This window comes from Scyliorhinus canicula, chromosome 16 (genome assembly GCF_902713615.1).
Source record: "Scyliorhinus canicula chromosome 16, sScyCan1.1, whole genome shotgun sequence".
Taxonomy (NCBI): Eukaryota; Metazoa; Chordata; class Chondrichthyes; order Carcharhiniformes; family Scyliorhinidae; genus Scyliorhinus; species Scyliorhinus canicula.
The window spans coordinates 110,531,891-110,552,273 of NC_052161.1; the positions used below are offsets into that span (position 1 = coordinate 110,531,891).

General features: G+C 49.1%; 1 protein-coding gene across 2 annotated transcripts in view; it reads left to right on the top strand.

The window, feature by feature from the left end:
- The first annotated feature begins 238 nt into the window (after positions 1-238).
- Positions 239-20,383, top strand: part of LOC119950571 (zinc finger protein 362-like) — a 56,234-nt gene continuing 36,089 nt past the window's right edge. The window contains exons 1-3 of one of the 2 annotated variants that reach the window (XM_038773102.1): positions 239-705; positions 6,723-6,792; positions 9,243-9,495. In XM_038773102.1, coding sequence (XP_038629030.1) covers positions 6,730-6,792; positions 9,243-9,495 — 316 coding nt within the window. In that variant the 5' untranslated portion in view covers positions 239-705; positions 6,723-6,729. The remainder of the gene's footprint in view (positions 706-6,722; positions 6,793-9,242; positions 9,496-20,383) is intronic. The other variant, XM_038773103.1, reaches the window with a different exon arrangement.

The following is a 20,383-nucleotide window of genomic DNA, read 5'->3' on the forward strand; positions in this document are numbered from 1 at the left end:
CGAAGGCTCGCTCCCTATCCTTGCCACCCCACCTAGCCTGAACATCTTTGGACTATGGGAGGAAACCAGAGCACCTGGAGGAAACCCACACAGACACGGGGAGAAATTCCAAACTCCGCGCAGACAGTCACCCAAGGCCGGAATTGAACCCGGGTCCCTGGCGCTGTGAGGCAGCAGTGCTAACCACTGTACCATCATGCTGCCCATTTTGTTTTGTTCTTTTCTAGATGCAGCGGAGTGGCTTGCTGGGTCGCTTCTGACAGCTTTGCAGTGGAAATGGAATCACAGAAAGGCCAGTAAGGTTATGTTCCCTTCCCTCCAGGACATTAGTGAAGCAGCTGAGCTCTTGAGGCAGTCGTGTTAATCTATAAACGGTTTACCAGTGATCCTTGCGAGGGGAGGTGAATGGCTGATCCAGGTTTAATTCAGAAGCTGATTGGTTAGTTTACTGCAGGCGCAGTGATTATTCGCCATTGGAGGGGCCCTGCTCATAGCTAATGCTCACTCAAGGTATTAATATCCCACGTGTGAGATTCAGATGAGCATTGCTTGCTGCTCTGATCTGTACAAGCTAATAACACACTGCCTTTGGTCTATAGTCAGGTAAAACTCAGTCAGGGCTTCCATTTCTCATCACTCTCTGACCATCTCCTCAACACTCCTGCTGAACAATGGTAACGTGATCGAGGTGTTACCGGACAATCAGTAAGTCAAACCCCACATAGGAGAGGAAGGAAGGAGAGAAAAATGGGCATGGGATATGTAACTCTGCCTATATATTTATTTATCCGCCTCTCTTGTTATAAAAGTGGAATACAGGGCAGCACGGTGACCTAGTGGTTAGCACAGCTGCCTCACGGCGCTGAGGTCCCAGGTTCGATCCCGGCTTTGGGTCACTGTCCGTGTGGAGTTTGCACGTTCTCCCCGTGTCTGCGTGGGTTTCGACCCCACAACCCAAAAATGTGCAGGGTAGGTGGATTGGCCATGCTAATATTGCCCCTTAATTGGAAAAAATATTTGGGTAATCTAAATTTATATTAAAAAAAAGTGGAATACTTATCTTCCACATGGGAACTCCATGATGTCTGCCTGCAATGGAGATGCGCCCAACCTGAATCAACCTCCTAGCCCTCCCTGTTGTTATACAAGCTCTCCAGTCTGTGCCAGGGTGTTTGCCAAACGTGGGGAGCGGCCCTACCATGGCTGGCAGGTGTCAGAGTTCGGCTGCCATGTGAGGATAAAGAATGTTTCAAAAATCTCCTGTGTCTGGCCGTGCCGTGAGAATGCTTGCAAAAGTTCAACCCAGCTGCTTCTTCTTCGAGCATTGAACACCGGGTACCGGGCGCCTGTAGATGGGCCCTGCATCTAGCGGTGAAACTGGGCAAATTCCAGTCAATAATTGCCACTAAAATTGCTAATTAAGAGCCACAAATTAACGAACACCAGTCTGCAAAGTCGACCAATGAAATGGTGCAGATGCACAACCAATCAGATTGCTCAACATCTTGTTTCGGTAGAACAGTGGTTAGCATTGTTGCTTCACAGCGCCAGGGTCCCAGGTTCGATTCCCGGCTTAGGTCACTGTCTGTGCGGAGTCTGCACATTCTCCCCGTGTCTGCGTGGGTTTCCTCTGTGTGCTCCGGTTTCCTCCCACAATTCCCAAAAGACATGCTGTCAGATGAATTGGACATTCTGAATTCTCCCTCCGTGTACCCAAACAAACACCGGAATGTGGTGACTAGGGGCTTTTCACAGTAACTTCATTGTACTGTTATTATAAGCCTACTTGTGACAATAAAGATTATTATTATTATTATAGCTGGGTCCTTCACTAACAGTGAGCAATGCCACTGAGAGATGAGCTTTTTTCTAATTCATTTAAAAATGACGGCGACGACCGGCTTAAAAAATACAGGCACACTGCGCATGCGTGCCCGCTCATCAATGCGCGTGCCCGGAGCCCGGAGAGAAACACCGTCAGTGTGCTAACCCAGGAGAAGAATATTTTAAAAATTCAATCCAGTCTTCCTGCATCTGTCTTGAATCTGCTCAATGGCTGAGCCAGCAGAACTCTCTTTGATACTGAATTTTAGAGATTAAAAAGATTCACAATACTTGAGTTAAGTAACTCCTCCTCATCTATGTCAAAATGGTTACATTGTAATTTGCAGACTATATCCCCAGGCTGTAAACCAGCCATCTGAGGAAAACTTGCATTCTGCATCTGCTCTGCAGAGTCCTGAGAGAATAATGTCTGTTTGAATGAGGTCATTTCTCATTCTTCACTCCTCTAGGCTATAGAATATAAGCCCAGGCTCACCTCTCGCATTAACGGTAAGAGAAAATGATGGCTCGTAAATGTTGGCCGCCGTGGGTCCTGAAGGATGGCCGGTTGGTAAAAATGGGTTCTGGGCAAAAAAGTTTGAAAAACACTTTTCTAGATGGTAGAGGTCACGGATTTGGAAGGTGCTGCCTGAGGACCATTGGTAAGTTCCTGCAGCGCTTCCTGTAGGGCTGGCTGCCACTGTTTGTCGGTGGTGGAGGGAGTGAATGTTTGTAGATGGGATGCCAATCAAGAGGGCTGGGTACGTAGTTAAAACGTCCCGCATTTAACCCAGGCCTGATACTCTCCAAACAGATTTCAAATTACCGATGCCGAACAAGTTTGGAAAACGGGAAAAATAAATTTGCCATTTCATAATCGGTTCTCCAGACCTGGAGTCAGAAATGTACAAGGTTGCCCAGTGATTGACACTCATAGTTTAAGATCAGTTACCTAAATCTGTCGACGTAGCATTTCCCCACCCTGAACATGTGGTACAGGGGCCTTAAAGGGACAGGCCAGATTAACAATTAAAAATCACCACAGCACTCTAACCAACCTGAGAGCAATGCTGCAAGGGAACTCACCAGCAATAAACACTATTCTGGTCCCTGACATATCCACCGAGGCTGCCATGCCTAGTTGTTACTCTTTGTTTCCACCTTTCTGGATGGATTTAGAAGTTTGGGATTTAGCATTTGTAACAAAGCTTCCGTCAACGGGCTGAATGGCCTCCTGTGCTGTAACCAAAGAAGCAAATGTGTAGTGAGAAGAAGCTTTTTCACACAGCGAGTGGCTCGGGTCTGCAGCGCACTTGCCTGGAAGTGTGGTGGAGGCAGGTTCGTTCTAAACATTCAGGAGGGAATTGGGTGATTGTTTCTGCTCAGATAATGAGCAAGGGTACGGGGAAGAAGGCAGGGGAAAGACCCTGAGTCATAATGCTCATCTGGAGAGCCGTTGTAGGCACGGTGGGCCGAACGCGCTGTAACGATTCTCTGATACTGCTGCATGTCTGTCTGAGGCACCACTCTGCTGTCAACAGCAGCACTGATGGGCTGACTGGGGTACTACAGGATGCTGGCACCAACTCTGCAATACGTTCTTTGTAGTGGATGTTAACAGAAACTGGTGTGCAGTCTAGGGCCTGTTTTCAGTTTTAAATGGAGCTCTGGTGAAATACGAAGTGTCTCACTTTGTTATTGTAAATGATATGTAATTAGGGTAACAGGAGCTGAGCACAGGCCCCGATTTGTAGTAACTTGTTTTTCCCTGTGACTGAGTTGGTAAGTACACATTGCGTTGCGCTACATGGTCCTGCAGAGCAGGAAGGGCTGAGGTTTCCTTATGCCGTATTCACTGATTTCCAGCCAGTCTGTGTTCGGGGTCTAATTGGCTGTGTTCTTTCCTGAGCTGATGAAGAGAACAAATGGCCAGGTTTCCCATCCTGATTGGTTTGCATGGTTGCTACTGGAAGGTGCGGAGACGGAGCAGGGATAGGGTTAGAAATGGTCTAAAACAGCCTCCTGATGCTCACACGTGAGGAATTGTTGTGCAGAGGAGGCAGGGGAAGGCCATTGATGACAGCAAAACTCCAGCGTGGGTTAGATGGGGGCGGGGTGGGGGGTGGGGTGTACATTGGAGAGGTGGAGGGGACTGTTTGTTATGTATGGTTTCAATGTGAACGTCACACTGTTACTATAACACACTCGAGGCTAAGAGCTGAATGCATTGCAGCCAACCTGTAATGCTATTAGCTGCTGAAAGCTCCACGATGGGCGGCATGGTTGCACACTGATTGGCACTGTTGCTTCACAGGGCCAAGAACACGGGTTGGATTCCCAGCTTGGGTCACTGTCCCATGTCTGCGTGGGTTTCCTATGGGTGCTCTCCCTCAGTGTACCGAACAGGCGTCGGGGTGTGGCGACGAGGGGATTTTCACAGTAACTTCATTGCAGTGTTAATGTGAGCCTACTTGTGACACTAATAAAGATTATTATTATTATCTGTTTGACCTCACAGTCGAAGTGTTTGGTAGTAGGTAGCCCCAGGAGCCTGCGTTGCCATTCAGTTTGAACATGGTTCAACTGCGACTCAACTCCATTTCCTGCATTTGCTCCAAACCCCTCCTACCCCTTTGCTCTTGATTCGCACACCAGAGGTGGCACAGTGGTCAGCACTGCTGCCTCTCAGTGCCAGGGGCCTCGGTTCTCGGTTCAATTCTGCCCTTGAGTGAATGTTTGTGTGGGGTTTGCATGGCCTCCCTGTCTCTGGGTGGGTTTCCTCAGTGTTTCCTCTGGTTTCCTCACACATTCTAAAAGATGGGCAGGTTAGGTGGATTGGTCATGCTCAAGTGTCCCTTCGTGTCCAAAAGATCAGGTGGGGTTATGGGGATAGGGCGGGGCGGGGCGAGAGCCTGGGTAGGGTGCTCTTGCAGAGGGTTGGTGCAGACTTGATGGGCTGAGTGGCCTCCTTCTGCGCAGTAGGAATTCTATAATTAAACCCTTCAGCTCCTCGGGCCAATCATCCCTCAACCTTCATAGACGTAGGGGAATACAAGCCAAGCCAATGAGCTATAAGCTATGAGCTGCACAGTGGACCTGCTTCGTCAGTTTGTCAGGAATCCCAAAGTTCTTTTCGAGTTGAGAGGCCTTGATGGAGGGCCAAGTCCCACGGTGCGGGACAACAGCTTACATTTATATCAAAGCACACCGTTGATAAATGTGTCAGATCCCTTTAAAAGGGGGAAGAGTTGGACACCAAATTGGAAATGAAGGCTGTCACAGAGGCAGGCTGTCAGAAGGTTTATTCATGTAGAGAGACAGATAGCAAAGCAAAGTTGCCTGTGAGAGAATTCCAAATATCTGGGGCGCGGGGGTGTCATATAGCATTCTAACGAGCAAAAGATGTGAGGTAAGTGTAGAAAATTAGTGATTGGTTGAAAATGAAATGTAAATCGCTTATTGTCACGAGTAGGCTTCAATGAAGTTACTGTGAAAAGCCCCTAGTCGCCACATTCCGGCGCCTGTCCGGGGAGGCTGGTACGGGAATTGAACCGTGCTGCTGGCCTGCCTTGGTCTGCTTTAAAAGCCAGCGATTTAGCCGAGTGAGCCAAACCTGAATTTTATTGGATAAAGTGAGGGCTTCAGGGTTATATTCCAGAAAACCAGGTGGTGAAACGTAGAACCTGAGCTAATTTTTACACTTTTAATTTTAAAAAAAATCTTTATTGTCACAAGTAGGCTTACATTAACACTGCAATGAAGTTACTTTGAAAATCCCCTCGTCGCCACATTCCGCCATCTGTTTGGGTACACTGAGGGAGAATTCAGAATGCCCAATTCCCCTAACAGCATGTCTTTCGGGACAAGTGGGAGGAAACCGGAGCACCCGGAGGAAACCCACGTAGACACAGGGAGAATGTGCCGATTCTGCACGGATAGTGACCCAAGCCAGGAATTAAACCTGGGATCCTGGTGCTGTGAAGCAAAAGTGCTAAGCACTGTACTACCGTGCCACTCGTAAAAAAGTAATCACCGAGTTATCCTTCACAAACCTGCACCTCATAACCCAACAGCCGCATGTTTCAGTCCGTGTACTAATCGCATTCAAATGGTCATTGGATAGGCACATGGACGATAAGGGAATAGTGTAGAGGGGCTTTAGAGGGGTTTCACAGGACGGCGCAACATCGAGGGCCGAAGGGCCTGTACTGCGCTGTAATGTTCTATGTTCTATGTGTCTAATTACCGGGTATAACTTAATGAAACCAAACATAATGGATACACAGTTAAAATTCTGGGGTTTTGAGGTCCTGGGACAGAACGAGATAGCAGATGGGGATGGTGTGAAGATTAGTTTGAATGCAGCGAAAGGGGACAGAACGAATAGGACAGGTCTCGAACTTGAGAGGAATGAAAGAGGAAAGTCCAGAGGAGAAAATACTCTTTAGTGCTGTGAGAATGCAGAGAGATGACGGAAGGAGTAAGACCTGGGCTGGATTTTCTAGCCCTTCCTGTCGGTTGTGATCTTCCGGTCCCACTGAAGGTGACCCCTCCCACGGGTTCCACGGACGGCGAGCGACACAATTGACTTTGGCTGGGACAGGAAGATTCTATCGCCTCGCCGCTGGAAAACCGGTCAGGAATGGTTGGATTATAAAGGAAAGAGAGAGGGGGAGAGAGCGAGTCATTTCTCATCAGGCATCAAACTCTTTCTGGTGTGTTGTGCAGGGACAGGCTCAAGGGGGCTGTATGGCCTTTGCCTTCTCCTATGTTTGCAGATCCTTCCCAGATTAAGGAGCAACATTCCAGTCTTGGCCAGAGTTGGCTTTTTAGGGAGTTGAGGGGGTGGGGGCTCGCCATATAACTGCTCTAACTCGACACATTTGTTGCTTTTCCAGAGTTGCCATGGCCGAGCCACGATTCAACAATCCGTATTTCTGGCCTCCACCACCCACGATGTCAAGCCAGGTACGAGTGAATAGGCAGACCATTGAAAGAATGTAACAGCATCAGGCACTGGAGTACAGGTTGACATTTGGAGTTTGCAGTGCTTTTTTATCTGAGGAACAAACAGGACAAGGGAATGTACACCAATATCTCTCTAGTAAATGTTGTTGCATTTTGTCATTGCTGGTTTCTTTACAGTGTTTGAAATGGGTCATCCATTATTTTCTAGCATAGACTGGCGATGGGGGGGGGGGGGGGGGGGGGGGGGGGGGGGGGGGGGGGGGGGGGGGGGGGGGGGGGGGAGAGACCCTGTGCCTGTCCATCTATGATGCTGGGTACAAATCCAGCCCAGGCTGATGGGACCAAAGTCTCCTCTGTGCAAGTGGTAAGATAAAAGGTGCAGTTTTGCTCCCGGTCCCTTTAGGGTCAAGTGTACCATTTGTTGAGCAAGAAAACACTTTACCAATGGCCCCCTCTAATGGTACATTAAGAGATTCAGCTCACGGGAATCTCCGTCCACATGGGTAAGGCCCGGGAGAGCGCAGCATGCGCCTCCTAACTAATGTAAACCACCCAATAAATGCCTCAGGGTGGGTGGTCACAGAGGTAACAGAAAGAGGGAGGTGGAAGGCTCATTTCTGGTCACGGTAGCTTTCCCTCAGTGGTCAACTTCGTTGCCAGAAGCCATAAGGTTATCACCTTCCTATTGGTGGGGCTGGAGAGGATCATGGGGCGGAGACGCACCCCAGAGGGAAAAGCAAAACACAAAAGCCACCTGCTTCATTTCATTAAAACAGCTGAGAGACACGATGTTCTTGCGTTCTGTGGAATATTACCTCCCAGCTGTGGAATGCTCCGACAAACCCAGATCTGAATGACGTTTGCTGCCAAATGTGGTGTTGTGATTGAAGGAGGCAAAGAAAACCAAATATCTTGCAGTTGCACAGCGACTTTCATGACCTCAGGGCGACACGACGCGCTTCTCCACCTGTGGTGCCGCTGTCCCCTGTGACCTTTTGCTGAGTCACGATGACTGCCTGGTGCTGTCTGTGTTTCTGGCTGGGACAGTCATTCAGATGCTGCAAAAGGCTTGCTGTACCCCTGGGCTGGGAGAGGTAGGGGTGGGGCGGTGAATCACTTTGCGTACTTGCTTGCATTTGTATCACCTCCATACAGTTCATATCAGGCCTCAGGATTGGGGTTAGGGTGGGCATCAGATGTGATAGCGCCCATTGACAGCCATCTTGGCAACGTTCCCCCTCTTGGTGGGGGTGTGGGTTTCACATGGCAGCATGCGCAAAGACCCATAGGGTGGTGGTTACCCAAGGACTGCATCTCGCGCCGACTCAGAACCTCCTGGATAGGCGGGGAGAAGGAACGGGAGTCTGAACTTTGACCTGAGGGCAACGCACTTCGCTGCAGGGGAAGGCGGCAATGTTTCTGGACAGGCAACCCACAGACCCAGACTAATGCTACTGAGAAATGGGTTCAAATTCCACCACGGCGGATGATGAAATCCAAATTCATTTAATAAATAGATCTGGGGGTGGCACGATGGCGCAATGGTTAGGCATCGGGTTCGATCCTGGCCCCGGGTCACTGTCTGGAGTTTGCATATTCTCCCTGTGTCTGCGTGGGTCTCACCCCCACAACCCAAAGATGTACAGGGTAGGTGGATTGGCCACTCTAAATTTCCCCTTAATTGGAAAAAAAGAAATGGATACTTTTACATTTATTTTCAAAACAAATCAGAAACAAAATGCCACGCTCATTAATAAAGATCGTGAAACCACTGGTTTACTGTTAAAAACGCATCTGGGTCACGGATGTCCTTTAGGAAATGAAATCAGTCCTTCTGATCCAGTCCGACCTACATGTGGCAGCAATGTAGTTAACTGGCCCAGCAAGCCACACAAATGGCAAATAGGGATGGGGAATAAATGCTGGCCTTGCCAACAATAGTTGAATATTAAAAAAAAACTGGTATCAACCCCACAGCATTGACACCGGTCATTCTACTGTGGTAGACTTTGCTTGGAAGCACAGCTTAATGATCCCAGTAAACCTGTTTAGTTGCAAATCATCATAGAATCATAGAATTTACACTGCAGAGGAGGCCATTTGGCCCATCGAGTCTGCACCGGCTCTTGGAAAGAGCACCTACTTAAGACCACACCTCCACCCCATCTCCGTAACCCAGTAACCCCACCTAACCTAAGGGCAATTTAGCACGGCCAATCCACCGAACCTGCACATCTTTGGACTGTGGGAGGAAACCGGAGCACCCGGAGGAAAGCCACGCAGACAGGGGGAGAATGTGCAGACTCCGCACAGTCACCCAAGCCGGGAATCGAATCTGGGAACCTGGAGCTGTGAAGCAACTGTGCTAACCACTGTGCTACCGTGCCGCCCAGTTGTTAATGTTCTGTTGTCTTATTTCTGCGGTATCTTGTCTTCTCCCCGCCCCGCAGCTTGATAACCTGATGCTGATAAACAAGATCAAGGAGCAGCTGATGGCGGAGAAGATCCGCCCACCACACATGCCCCCTTCGTCTGTGCAATCCCAGCAGCCTTTGCTGCTGCCTTCGACCTCGCAGAGCGGCCAGTCGCCCTTGTCGATCCTGAAGCCTCAGCAGCTGTCGGAGATCCACGCACAGGTTCCTCAGCCGGATGTGGCCCTCCATGCCAGACCTGCTACCAGTTCTGTAACAGGTATTTTGAACTGTAAGGACATTTTTTTTATCTCGCAATCTATTTACTTGTTGAATGTTAATTTATGTCTGAACCTGTTTCCTCAGGAGGCGAAGTGGTGCTTTGAAGCTGCACCACACACACCTGGTTTCAATCGTGTCACTGTAGCATTTGGTAAATGGGGGCCAGACACTTGCTTAGAGGAAGGTTTAAAGCTAGAGGGGCATTGCTCCTATTAAAGTTGTGCCATTTCCTGCTCTCAGTATGGTGTAACCCTCTCTCTTGCTAAACTGGGGAGGGGCAATGAGGAAGGGACATAGTGGATCCAGCTCAAGTTAACATCACCCTGCCTCTCGACCCATGAAAGAGGCCTCAAGGCAAGTGAAGAGTGCCAACTCTGATGACAGGGAGGAGGCTCAAATGGACCCTCGGGCCTCAACAGAAGTACCACCGAAATAAGGAACTGAAAGAGAAATAGCTGAAAACACTCAGTAGATCAGTCAGCCTCTGAGGAGAGAAAGTGAAACAGATCAGTTGATGTTTCAGATGAAGGCTCTATATGTGAAAGGTTATCTCCCCCTCCCCCCCCCCCCCCCCCCCCCACTTTGCCACAGATGCTATCAGACATGCTATCAAAGTTTGGTTGCTTTTTTGTACCTCTGAGATATGTTTTGCTTGCTACGGAAGTCTTCCACTTGTGGCTGACGCCCAAAATGATCATTCTTTACATGCGAAAGCTTGTGTGTGAGTGCTGGTAAGCTGTTCGAACCCTGCAGCTGCCCCTTGTGTGATGGCCAGATTACAGGTGCCCTTCGGGGGTCATTGGAAAGGGGTCAGGAACGTGAATTCAGGCAGATTTTCCCTCTCACCAGCTCGGGGGAATGCCGTTGCTGTTGCCTGCAGTTACTCCTCGCAGGAGATCTGCTGTCACGTTATGTCACACTCGTCCATTTTGTACCATCCTCGCACGTAGCTCATCTGCAGCCACTCTGTGACGCCCCGCCATCCAACTACGCCTAGGCCGACCCCTCTTTGTGCTGCCTTCCACTGTGCCCTCTGGCAAAGATCGCTGTAGCTTTTCAGTTCCGATCAAATGACTGGATGTCACTTTTTAAGAGTTATTTTTGTTCTTGCAATTTCGAGCACCTCTTCATTGGGCTTATGGTCTCCATATGAAATTTTTAGCAGACGTCTTAGCACCTACATTTCAAAGGCCTCTATTTTCTACCTCAGACCTTCATTTATTGTCGAGGTTTCTGAGACTTACAGGAAGGTAGATGGAATGTAACATCTTAACAATTCTTTCCTTGTTACTAGCTTGAGGTTTCATGTTGGTAACACTCTTTCCATCTTCACAAAATTACTCCTGACAACTCCATCCCTCTAATTTCAGGGCCGTATCTACCAACTCCTGTTATCATTTGTCCTAAAAAAAGACGAACCAATCTACTGGTTCCAGTGTGACACCATTCACTTCAATTTTCACTCTAGTTTCTTTCAATGTATTCATTCTAACTCCCATCGCTTTTGTCTTTTTGGTGTTCAAACTCAATCCATACTCTAAAGGCCCATGAGATTTTGTCAGGCTTCTTCTGATTCTGCAAGCAGTGTTGTGTCGTCAGCGTACCACAAGTTAATCATGTTTCTGCCTCCAATTATTACTCCTGGAAGCACACTCAATTCTCTGAATATTTGTTCTGTGCACAGATTGAATCATTTTGGTGGCAGTACACAGCCTTGTTGTACTCTCTTCATTTGAAGCATGTCTGTCTTCGAATCTGAAGCTCGCTATTTGAGCCCAGTGTAGGCTCTCTATGAATCTCACAACTTTACTGTCAATGTCACGTTTCAGCAGCACGTCTATTTGTGTTTGGCGATAAGCACAATCAAGCACTTTTTCCATGTCTATTCTTATTTACTTTTTAGATATTTAGTGGATATTGTTTTCAGGTTAAATATTCCCTCTCTCTTTTACACTCCAGGACTAACTCCAGACAACCGCCCACCAATTTCTGCTACAAAAATGTTGTTACTTCTTTTCCTTTTTCTGTTCAAAACCAATTCAATGAGATGACTCATTAACCTTATAGTTCCAAATTGATTGCACTCCATTGCTTTAGCCTTACTCGGTAACTTAACGAATAATGAACATCTCAAGTCATTTGGAATGTGTCCATTGCTGTATATTTGATCACAAATGTCTCTTATCACTTCTAATTCTGCTTCTCCAAGGCTTTTTAGATGTTCTGTTGCTAATTCATCTACACCTGGAGCTTTTCAAGTGCTCAATAATTTCAAAGCATTCTTTACCTCTGATCTCATAATGTTTAATTCTTCATTTGTCTCCATATCTTGAGGGCTCCTTCGATTTTGGATTATCATAGTTCACATATATATATTCTGTCCATCATTTTGCTATTGCTTCCCTTTCAAACAACATTTATTTGTCTTTTATGCAACCACGATCTGTCGTTATCCCTTTCCATCTATTTGTCAAAGATTTCACCTTCTGGTGCCAAACTCCCATTTTGTGACTTATTTCCAACTCCAATACTTCACCACATATCTCGTTAAACCATTTCTCTTTCATCAGCCTTTATTCATTCTTCATTTTCTTTCCAACTTCATCATGCTGAGGTATGTTTCTTTTCTTTCCTTCTTTGCCAGGATATCACCTGTCATCCACTCCTTGTCTTTTTCTTTTCTGTTTTGGTAACACTTCCTTTGCACCATGTTGCAAATTCTCATTCATATTTTTCCATTTGTCTTTCTATTTCTGGTTCTGAGGCCTCTGCACGTTCTGTTTCCTTAGTCCTCAGACGTTTAAATTTAAGAGTGAATGTCCCTCCGATGTTCTCACCCTTCAACATGTCAGGGTCCAAACAGTGACAGCTTTTTCTATTTTGATATTTTCAGTTTTATCTTAATTTTTTCCACAAGAAAGAAATGGTCTGAGTTTATATCTATGCCAGGATACAGATGGATGTTCTTTATCCAAAATGCTGTTTTAACATCACATAATCTATTTGATTTCTCTGCACAACGCCTGGGTTTCACCACGTGTACATTCTTCTTTTATGACTCTGGAAGGTGTTTGTCACCGTCAGACATAATTGTATCAGTCTCTCTCCTTTTTCATTTCTCAATCTAAAGCCATATTGACCGACATACGATCCTGATGTTCCTTCAATTATTTTAGCGTTTAAGCCACACATTACAATTACCACATCACTTGATTTGATCATAACACTTCAGGATGTCACCATAAAATGCCTCTATTTCCTGCTCACTGTGACCTTGTGTCAGGGCTTGTATGAAACCTGGATCAAAAGGCTTCCCTCCATCTTAAGCATTTCTTTTCTCTTTTGTTTATTAAAATTCTTACTGCATTGCTATGCTTCTCTTTACTTTCCATGAAGTAACACCGCATGATTCTTCTATCTGGCCAGATTTTAACCAATTTGCTTCTACAAGTCCTAGTAAATCATGATAGTATCTATCCATTATCTGTAAGCAATTATCATGCTTTCCCGTCTGATATAAAGTTCTTATGCTCCTTGCGCTTTTTATTGTAATATGCCTTTAAGGAATGGCAGCATGACATCACTAGAAAGGAAGTGTGCCATGCAATTCAGTTTAATTTATATTTTAGGCTCCTCTTCGCAAGAAGGTACCTCTTCCATTGAGTGTGACGAGCTCTGAAGCTGACCATGCTTATGAGTTTCGGTCAACTTTGTCATAACTTTTTTGGTTACTTAATTGGGCAAGGCCTTCTCCCATTTCCAGTCACTACTTCAACAGGATGTCTCCTGTACCTCCTGTTCTTCACATTGGCTAAATATGGGGCTTATGCCGTGTGAGGTCCCAGTCTCTTCACACGTGACTGGCCGCATTGACTTACTGAGCGTCATGACTGTGCCCTTGGATGTGTCGCAGACCTTGCTGGTCTCCACCTTCTGAGCCATTGTCCTATTGACGTGCAGGAATCTACTGCCTCTTCTGCCGTTCCCAGTCGTCACGCGCATGTGGTCCGATGCTGCCACACCACACCAGCCGATAGGCCCCTCACTTTGCACGGCAGCCCAATCACACCTCAGGGTATGGCCACTGGTGTGCACAACCAGCAACTTAGAGTCATCAGTGAGACTTGGGGCACCGGTTTCCACTTGTGACATGAGTACGCAATTACGAAGGGGATCAAGGGTATTAGCCCTCCCAGACATCCGCCATAGGAGTGCGAAGAAAGATAAATCTTTACAGCATTTTTGTGGCATAAAGCATACAACAAGCATTTTTGAAGCATAATCACTGTTGTAATGCAGAAAACACATGTCCAAAGATGTGCAGGTTAGGAGGATTGACCCTGATGAGTGCACGGGGTTACAGGGATGGGGAGGGAGACTGCTCCTTTGGAGGGCCAGTGCAGACTCGATGGGCCGAATGGCCTCTTTCTGCAATACGGGAATTCTGTGATCAACAACCAATGTGCGAACAGCAAGCTCCCACAAGCAGCAGTGGAATAAATGGCCAGGTCATCTGTTTTAGTGAATGGTGGGTGAGTGACAAGTATTGACCAAGACAAATTCGTCTTCTCTCCTTTCAAATATAGCCACCGGATTTTTAAAAAATTCACCTGTGAGGGTACTGGGACTCTCTGATAGTACTCTGGTACTATCAAAGCTTTAATAGAGGACTTTCCTTGATGCTTTGGATGCTGGGATAGCTCTGCCTCCATAGCTGCGACTTGCCCCCCCCCCCCCCCCCCCCCCCCCCCCCGACATTTCAGTCAGAGAAATCAAGCGTGAGATACACAGCAACCTCACAGCCCAGTGGGCAATAAGGAGAGAAAGCGAATGCCCCGTGTGTGACTAAAAATAAAGTCCGAGATCTGTTTTGCCTTTAAACCCGCTTGCAGGACATGGGCGGAACTGGCCAGGCCAACAGTTGTTGCCCATCCCTAATTGCCCCTTGAGGAGGTGGTGGCGAGCTGCCTTCTTGAACCGCTGTTGTCTCTGAGGTGCAGAAACACCCACAGTGCTGTTAGGGAGGGAGTGCCAGGATTTTGACCGGTTCGATTCTGGCGTATAACTGGGAGGATGAAAGTCCGGTAATCACCGAAAGTATGGATGTCTCTGCCACCCATTGATACCAAAGTCAGAAATATGTCACTGGGCCCATGGCTGCTCCTAGTTAACAAGGGCTGTAAAATGGAATATAGGTTTGTTGTGTTGTGCAGCTGCAGTAGATTGTTCCAAACACCAGGTGGCTCTGTCAGTCAAGGGTAAAGAGAAAATCCGATGCACAATCATGTCACCAGCAGGAAAGAGAATAGAACATGTTTCAGGCTTGGGTCCTTCATCAGAATTGTTCGTCAGTTGGTCATATCATAGAACAGAACCATAGAACATGGACAGTGCAGAAGGAACCCATTTGGCTCATTTCATTAAGCCTGCACCGACCCTTTGAATGAGCACCCTACATAGCTCCACTACCCCTGCCCTATCCCCGTAACTCTGTAACCCACCTAACCTGCACATCTTTGGCCAATAAAGCGGCAATTTTTTAGCATGGCCAATCCACCTCACCTGCACATCTTTGGACTGTGAGAGGAAACCGGAGCACCCGGAGGACACCCACGCAGACAGGGAAAGAATGCGCAAATTCCTCATCGATAGTCACCCAAGGCCGGAATTGAACCCGGGTCCCTGGCGTTGTGAGAGCAGCAGTGCTAACCACATCATGAATGATACTCCAGAACACCCTGCTCGGTGTCTAAATCGGTAATCATGACACATTCTTTATTTTTCCCAGTGACCAATCCTCATGCGCTGGCTTACTAAGTCATACAGATCTGACTACGATGGTCAAGCTGACCCCTGGCATGTGCTGAATTGGACCATTTCTGCTGGGTCGGCAGGAAGCGACTCTACAGTCTGCCGAGGCATCCCAGCCTCAAGGGAGCAAAGGTCAGCCAAAGTCCAGTGCTCCCATTCACTCAAAGTCAGTCAGTGCCTGTGGATATTGGGCTCAGCCACTTCCCGGACCCGCTTGAATATCGTGTGACCATAGTGACTTCAATGAGGGTTCCTGTGGAACGGTGCCTCAGAATACTGACACAGTGCTCTGTTCCTCACAACATTCCTTATCCAATCCCAAAGCCAGGAAGACGCAAACCAGCCGATTAAAGACCCAAAAACACAAACAAAAAAGGCTGGAAAAACACTGCAGGTCTGGCGGTATCTGGCGGAGTGAGGAAGCAGCTAACGTTTCGAGTGGAATATAACTCCAATTAGCGAAGGGCACTCTGAAGAAAACGCGTTCCGATTCTCTTTACACACCTAGTGGTTACACTAAGGTAAACTTTTGTCTGTTTCCAAAGCTAGTTATTCTTGGAACGTGTCGCTAGTCTGTCGCCAGGGGCTCATAGCTTGAGGGGCGCCACTCCACGTCAAGCATGACTGGCCAGGAGCATCTCCCGCTCTTACTGCCAGCCATTGGCGTGTTTGGAAGGATTTTGCAGGTTGTCGCACTCAACCTGTTTGACTGGATTTATGGACACATCACCCTTGGCCATCAAGTCCCAGGGTGGGGCTCGAACCCTGAGCTTCTGTCTGCCGGAATTCAGCAGATCAGCAGCATGGTCCCAAAATTCACTCTTCTCTGGGAACAGAGCATCTTCAGACATCGTGTTTTGATCCGGCCCTCGAACAAGTTAGCTTTGAAACAAGCTGTCTGAATCGCCACAGCCTATTTCCTTCACTATCTCAGATAGTCAACACCTCAGTAAAATGTGGAGTGCCAGCTCTTTTGGGAATGAGAATGATTTAGTCTTAGGGATTAATATCATAGAATCCCGATAGCGCAGAAAGAGGCCATTTGGCCCATTGAGTACACTGACCCTCTGGAAGAGCACCCTACTTAGGTGCTCCGGCCTATCCCAGGAACCCCACCTAACCTGTGGGATACTAAGGGTCAATATAGCATGGCCAATTCACCTAACCTGCACATCTTTGTACTGTGGGAGGAAACTGGAGCACCCGGAGGAAACCCACCTCGACAAGGGGAGAACGTGCAAACTCCACACAGACAGTTACCCAAGGCCAGACTTGACCCTGGGTCCCCGGCGCCGTGAAGCATTGTGCCACCGTGCCGCCCCACCATGAGGCCCTTTCCCAAGCCTCAGTTTAATGGGTCTGGAGTGGAGAGTAAGCAAAATAAAAGTCAGACATTTCTGCTGTGGTATCGAGGTGTTCTGAGAGGTGTTCTTTTTTCCTAAAAATAATTTTTATTGAGATTTTCAAAAACATACCAAAAACAGAAAATAACAACAAGAAAACAGTAGAAACAACAAGAAAAATAAAAACACACTAACCCCCAAAACCAAACCCCTCCCCCCCCACCCAGTAACTACAAAAAGAAGAAATAGATAAACACCCGGCAAATTCCATAAACACATGTACACATTACTCCCTTCCCCCGAAACAATACCCCCCCCCCCCCCCCCCCCCCGGGTTTCTGCTGCTGCCGGCCTATTTTCCTACCGTTCTGCCAGGAAGTCCAGGAAAGGCTGCCACCGCCTAAAGAACCCCTGTACTGATCCCCTCAGGGCAAATTTCACCTTCTCCAATTTGATAAACCCCGCCATATCATTGATCCAGGCCTCCACGCTTGGGGGCCTCGCATCCTTCCATTGGAGCAAGATCCTCCGCCGGGCTACTAGGGACGCAAAGGCCAGAACACCGGCCTCTTTCGTCTCCTGCACTCCCGTCTCCACTGCAACCCCAAAAATTGCGAGTCCCCAGCCTGGCTTGACCCTGGATCCTATCACCCTCGACACCGTCCTTGCTACCCCCTTCCAAAACCCCCCAGTGCTGGGCATGCCCAGAAAATATGGGCGTGGTTCGCTGGGCTCCCCGAGCACCTAGCACACCTGTCTTCGCCCCCGAAAAACCTACTCATCCTCGTCCCAGTCATGTGGGCCCTGTGCAGCACCTTGAACTGTATGAGGCTAAGCCTCGCACAGGAAGAGGAGGAATTCACTCTTTCCAGGGCATCCGCCCACGTCCCCTCCTCAATCTCCTCACCCAGCTCCTCCTCCCATTTACCCTTCAGCTCCTCCACCGAGGCCTCATCCACCTCCTGCATGACGTGGTACACGTCAGAAATACTCCCCCCTCCAACCCACACCCCTGAGAGCACCCTGTCCCGTACCCCACGTGGGGGCAGCAGAGGGAACCCCTCCACCTGCCGCCTGGCAAACGCCCTAGCCTGCATGTACCTAAACATGTTCCCCGGGGGGAGCCCAAACTTCCCTTCTAACTCACCCAGGCTCGCAAACCTCCCATCCACAAACAGGTCCCTCAACCTCCTAATTCCTACCCTGTGCCAGCCCAGAAACCCACCATCGATACTCCCTGGAACAAACCGGTGGTTCCCCCGTATCGGGGACTCCATCGAGCCCCTCACCTCCCCCCTATGCCGTCTCCATTGCCCCCAAATTTTGAGGGTAGCCGCCATCACCGGGCTCGTGGTATACCTCGTTGGAGGGAGCGGCAACGGCGCCGTTACCAGCGCCTCCAGGCTCGTGTCCACGCAGGACGCCATCTCCATCCTCTTCCATTCTGCTGCCCCTGCCCCGTCCATTGCCCACTTACGCACCATCGCTGCGTTGGCAGCCCAATAGTACCCACAGAGGTTGGGCAACGCCAGCCCCCCCCCCCCTATCCCTGCCCCGCTCCAAAAACACCCTTCTCACCCTCGGAGTCCCATGCGGCCATAGAAATCCCATAATACTCCTGTTAACCCTCCTAAAAAAGCCTTTGGGATAAGGATGGGGAGGCACTGGAACAGGAGCAAAACCTTTGGGAGCACCGTCATCTTGACGGACTGCACCCTGCTCGCCTGTGACAGCGGCAGCATGTCCCATCTTTTAAACTCCTCCTCCATTTGCTCCACCAGCCTTGTGAGGTTAAGCTTGTGCAGGGCCCCCCAGCTCCTAGCCACCTGGACTCACAGGTACTGAAAGCTCCTCCCCACCCTTTTCAGCGGGAGCCTACCAATCCCCTCCTCATGACCCCCTGGGTGCACGACGAACAGCTCACTCTTACCCAGGTTGAGCTTGTACCCAGAACAGCCCCCAAATTCCCTAAGGATCTGCATCACCTCCGGCATTCCCCCCACTGGGTCCGCCACATAAAGCAACAAGTCATCTGCGTATAATGACACTCGGTGCTCCTCCCCACCCCGCACAAGACCCCTCCAATTCCTCGACTCCCTCAACGCCATGGCCAGGGGCTCAAATGCCAACGCAAAGAGCAAAGGGGACAGGGGACACCCCTGTCTCGTCCCCCGGTACAACCGAAAGCACTCCGATCTCCTCCTATTTGTGGCTACGCTCGCCATCGGGGCCTCATACAACAGCCTCACCCGACTGACAAACCCCTCCCCGAACCCAAACCTTTCCAGCACCTCCCACAAGTACCCCCACTCAACCCTATCAAAGGCCTTCTCCGCGTCTAATGCTACCACTATCTTCGCCTCCCCTTCTACCGCCGGCATCATTATAACATTCAGAAGCCTACGTATATTGGTGTTCAGCTGCCTTCCCTTCACAAACCCCGTCTGGTCCTCATGCCCCCGGCACACAGTCCTCTATCCTTGTGGCCAAGATCTTCGCCAACAGCTTGGCATCCACATTTAACAACGAGATCGGCCTATATGTTCCACACTGCAGGGGGTCCTTGTCCTGTTTAAGGATCAAATAATCAGCGCCCGGGACATCATCGGGGGGCAAAGCCCCCCCCCTCCCTTGCCTCGTTAAAGGTCCTAACCAACAGGGGGCCCAACAGGTCTGCATACATTTTGTAAAATTTGACCGGAAACCCATCCGGCCCCGGCGCCTTCCCCAACTGCATGCTGCCTATCCCTTTGACCAGCTCCTCCAGCTCAATCGGCGCCCCCTGCCCCTCCACCTGTCCCTCCTACACCTTTGGAAATCTCAGCCTATCCAAAAAGCGCCCCATCCCCCCCCCCCCCCCCCCCCCCCCCCCCAACCAGGGGCTCGGACCGGTACTATTCCCCATAAAAGTCCCTGAAGACCCCATTAATGTCCACCCCACTTCGCACCACATTGCCTCACCTATCCGTCACTCCACCAATCTCCCTGGCCGCGTCTCGCTTACGTAGTTGATGCGCCAGCATCCTACTCGCCTTCTCCCCATATTCGTACACTGCTCCCTGTGCCTCCCTGAGAGGTGTTCTGATGAGGCGGGTACCATCCTTGCCTCAGAGTCAGAAGCTGTGGGTTTGAGTCCAAGCCCAGGATCCGATGACCACCGAATGTGCATTGATAATGCGGCCACCCCTCGGGGCAGCACGGTGGCGCAGTGGGTTAGCCCTGCTGCCTCACGGTGCCGAGGTCCCAGGTTCGATCCCGGCTCTGGGTCACTGTCCGTGTGGAGTTTGCACGTTTTCCCCGTGTTTGCGTGGGTTTCACCCCCACAACCCAAAGATGCGCAGGCTCGGTGGATTGGCCACGCTGGATTGCCCCTTAATTGGAAAAAATGAACTGGGTTCTCTAAATTTATTTTTAAAAAGATAATGCGGCCACCCAGGCCGAGTATCAACTTGCAAATCCTGCCGACATGTCACAGGCAGCAAAAGTGGGAGAGAATCCTGGTCAGCTTTGTGATGAAAAAAAGGTTGGAGCCTCTACCACCACCATCCATAGGTCCTGACTCTTCACCCTCAGGTAGTCCCAATAGATTGAGGATGACTTGCTCTCACACTGAGAGATTAGTTCTCAGGTTACTGAGGTTTAGATTTCGAACAGTACAGCACAGAACAGGCCCTTCGGCCCTCGATGTTGTGCCGAGCAATGATCACCCTACTCAAGCCCACGTATCCACCAGTAACTCTACAA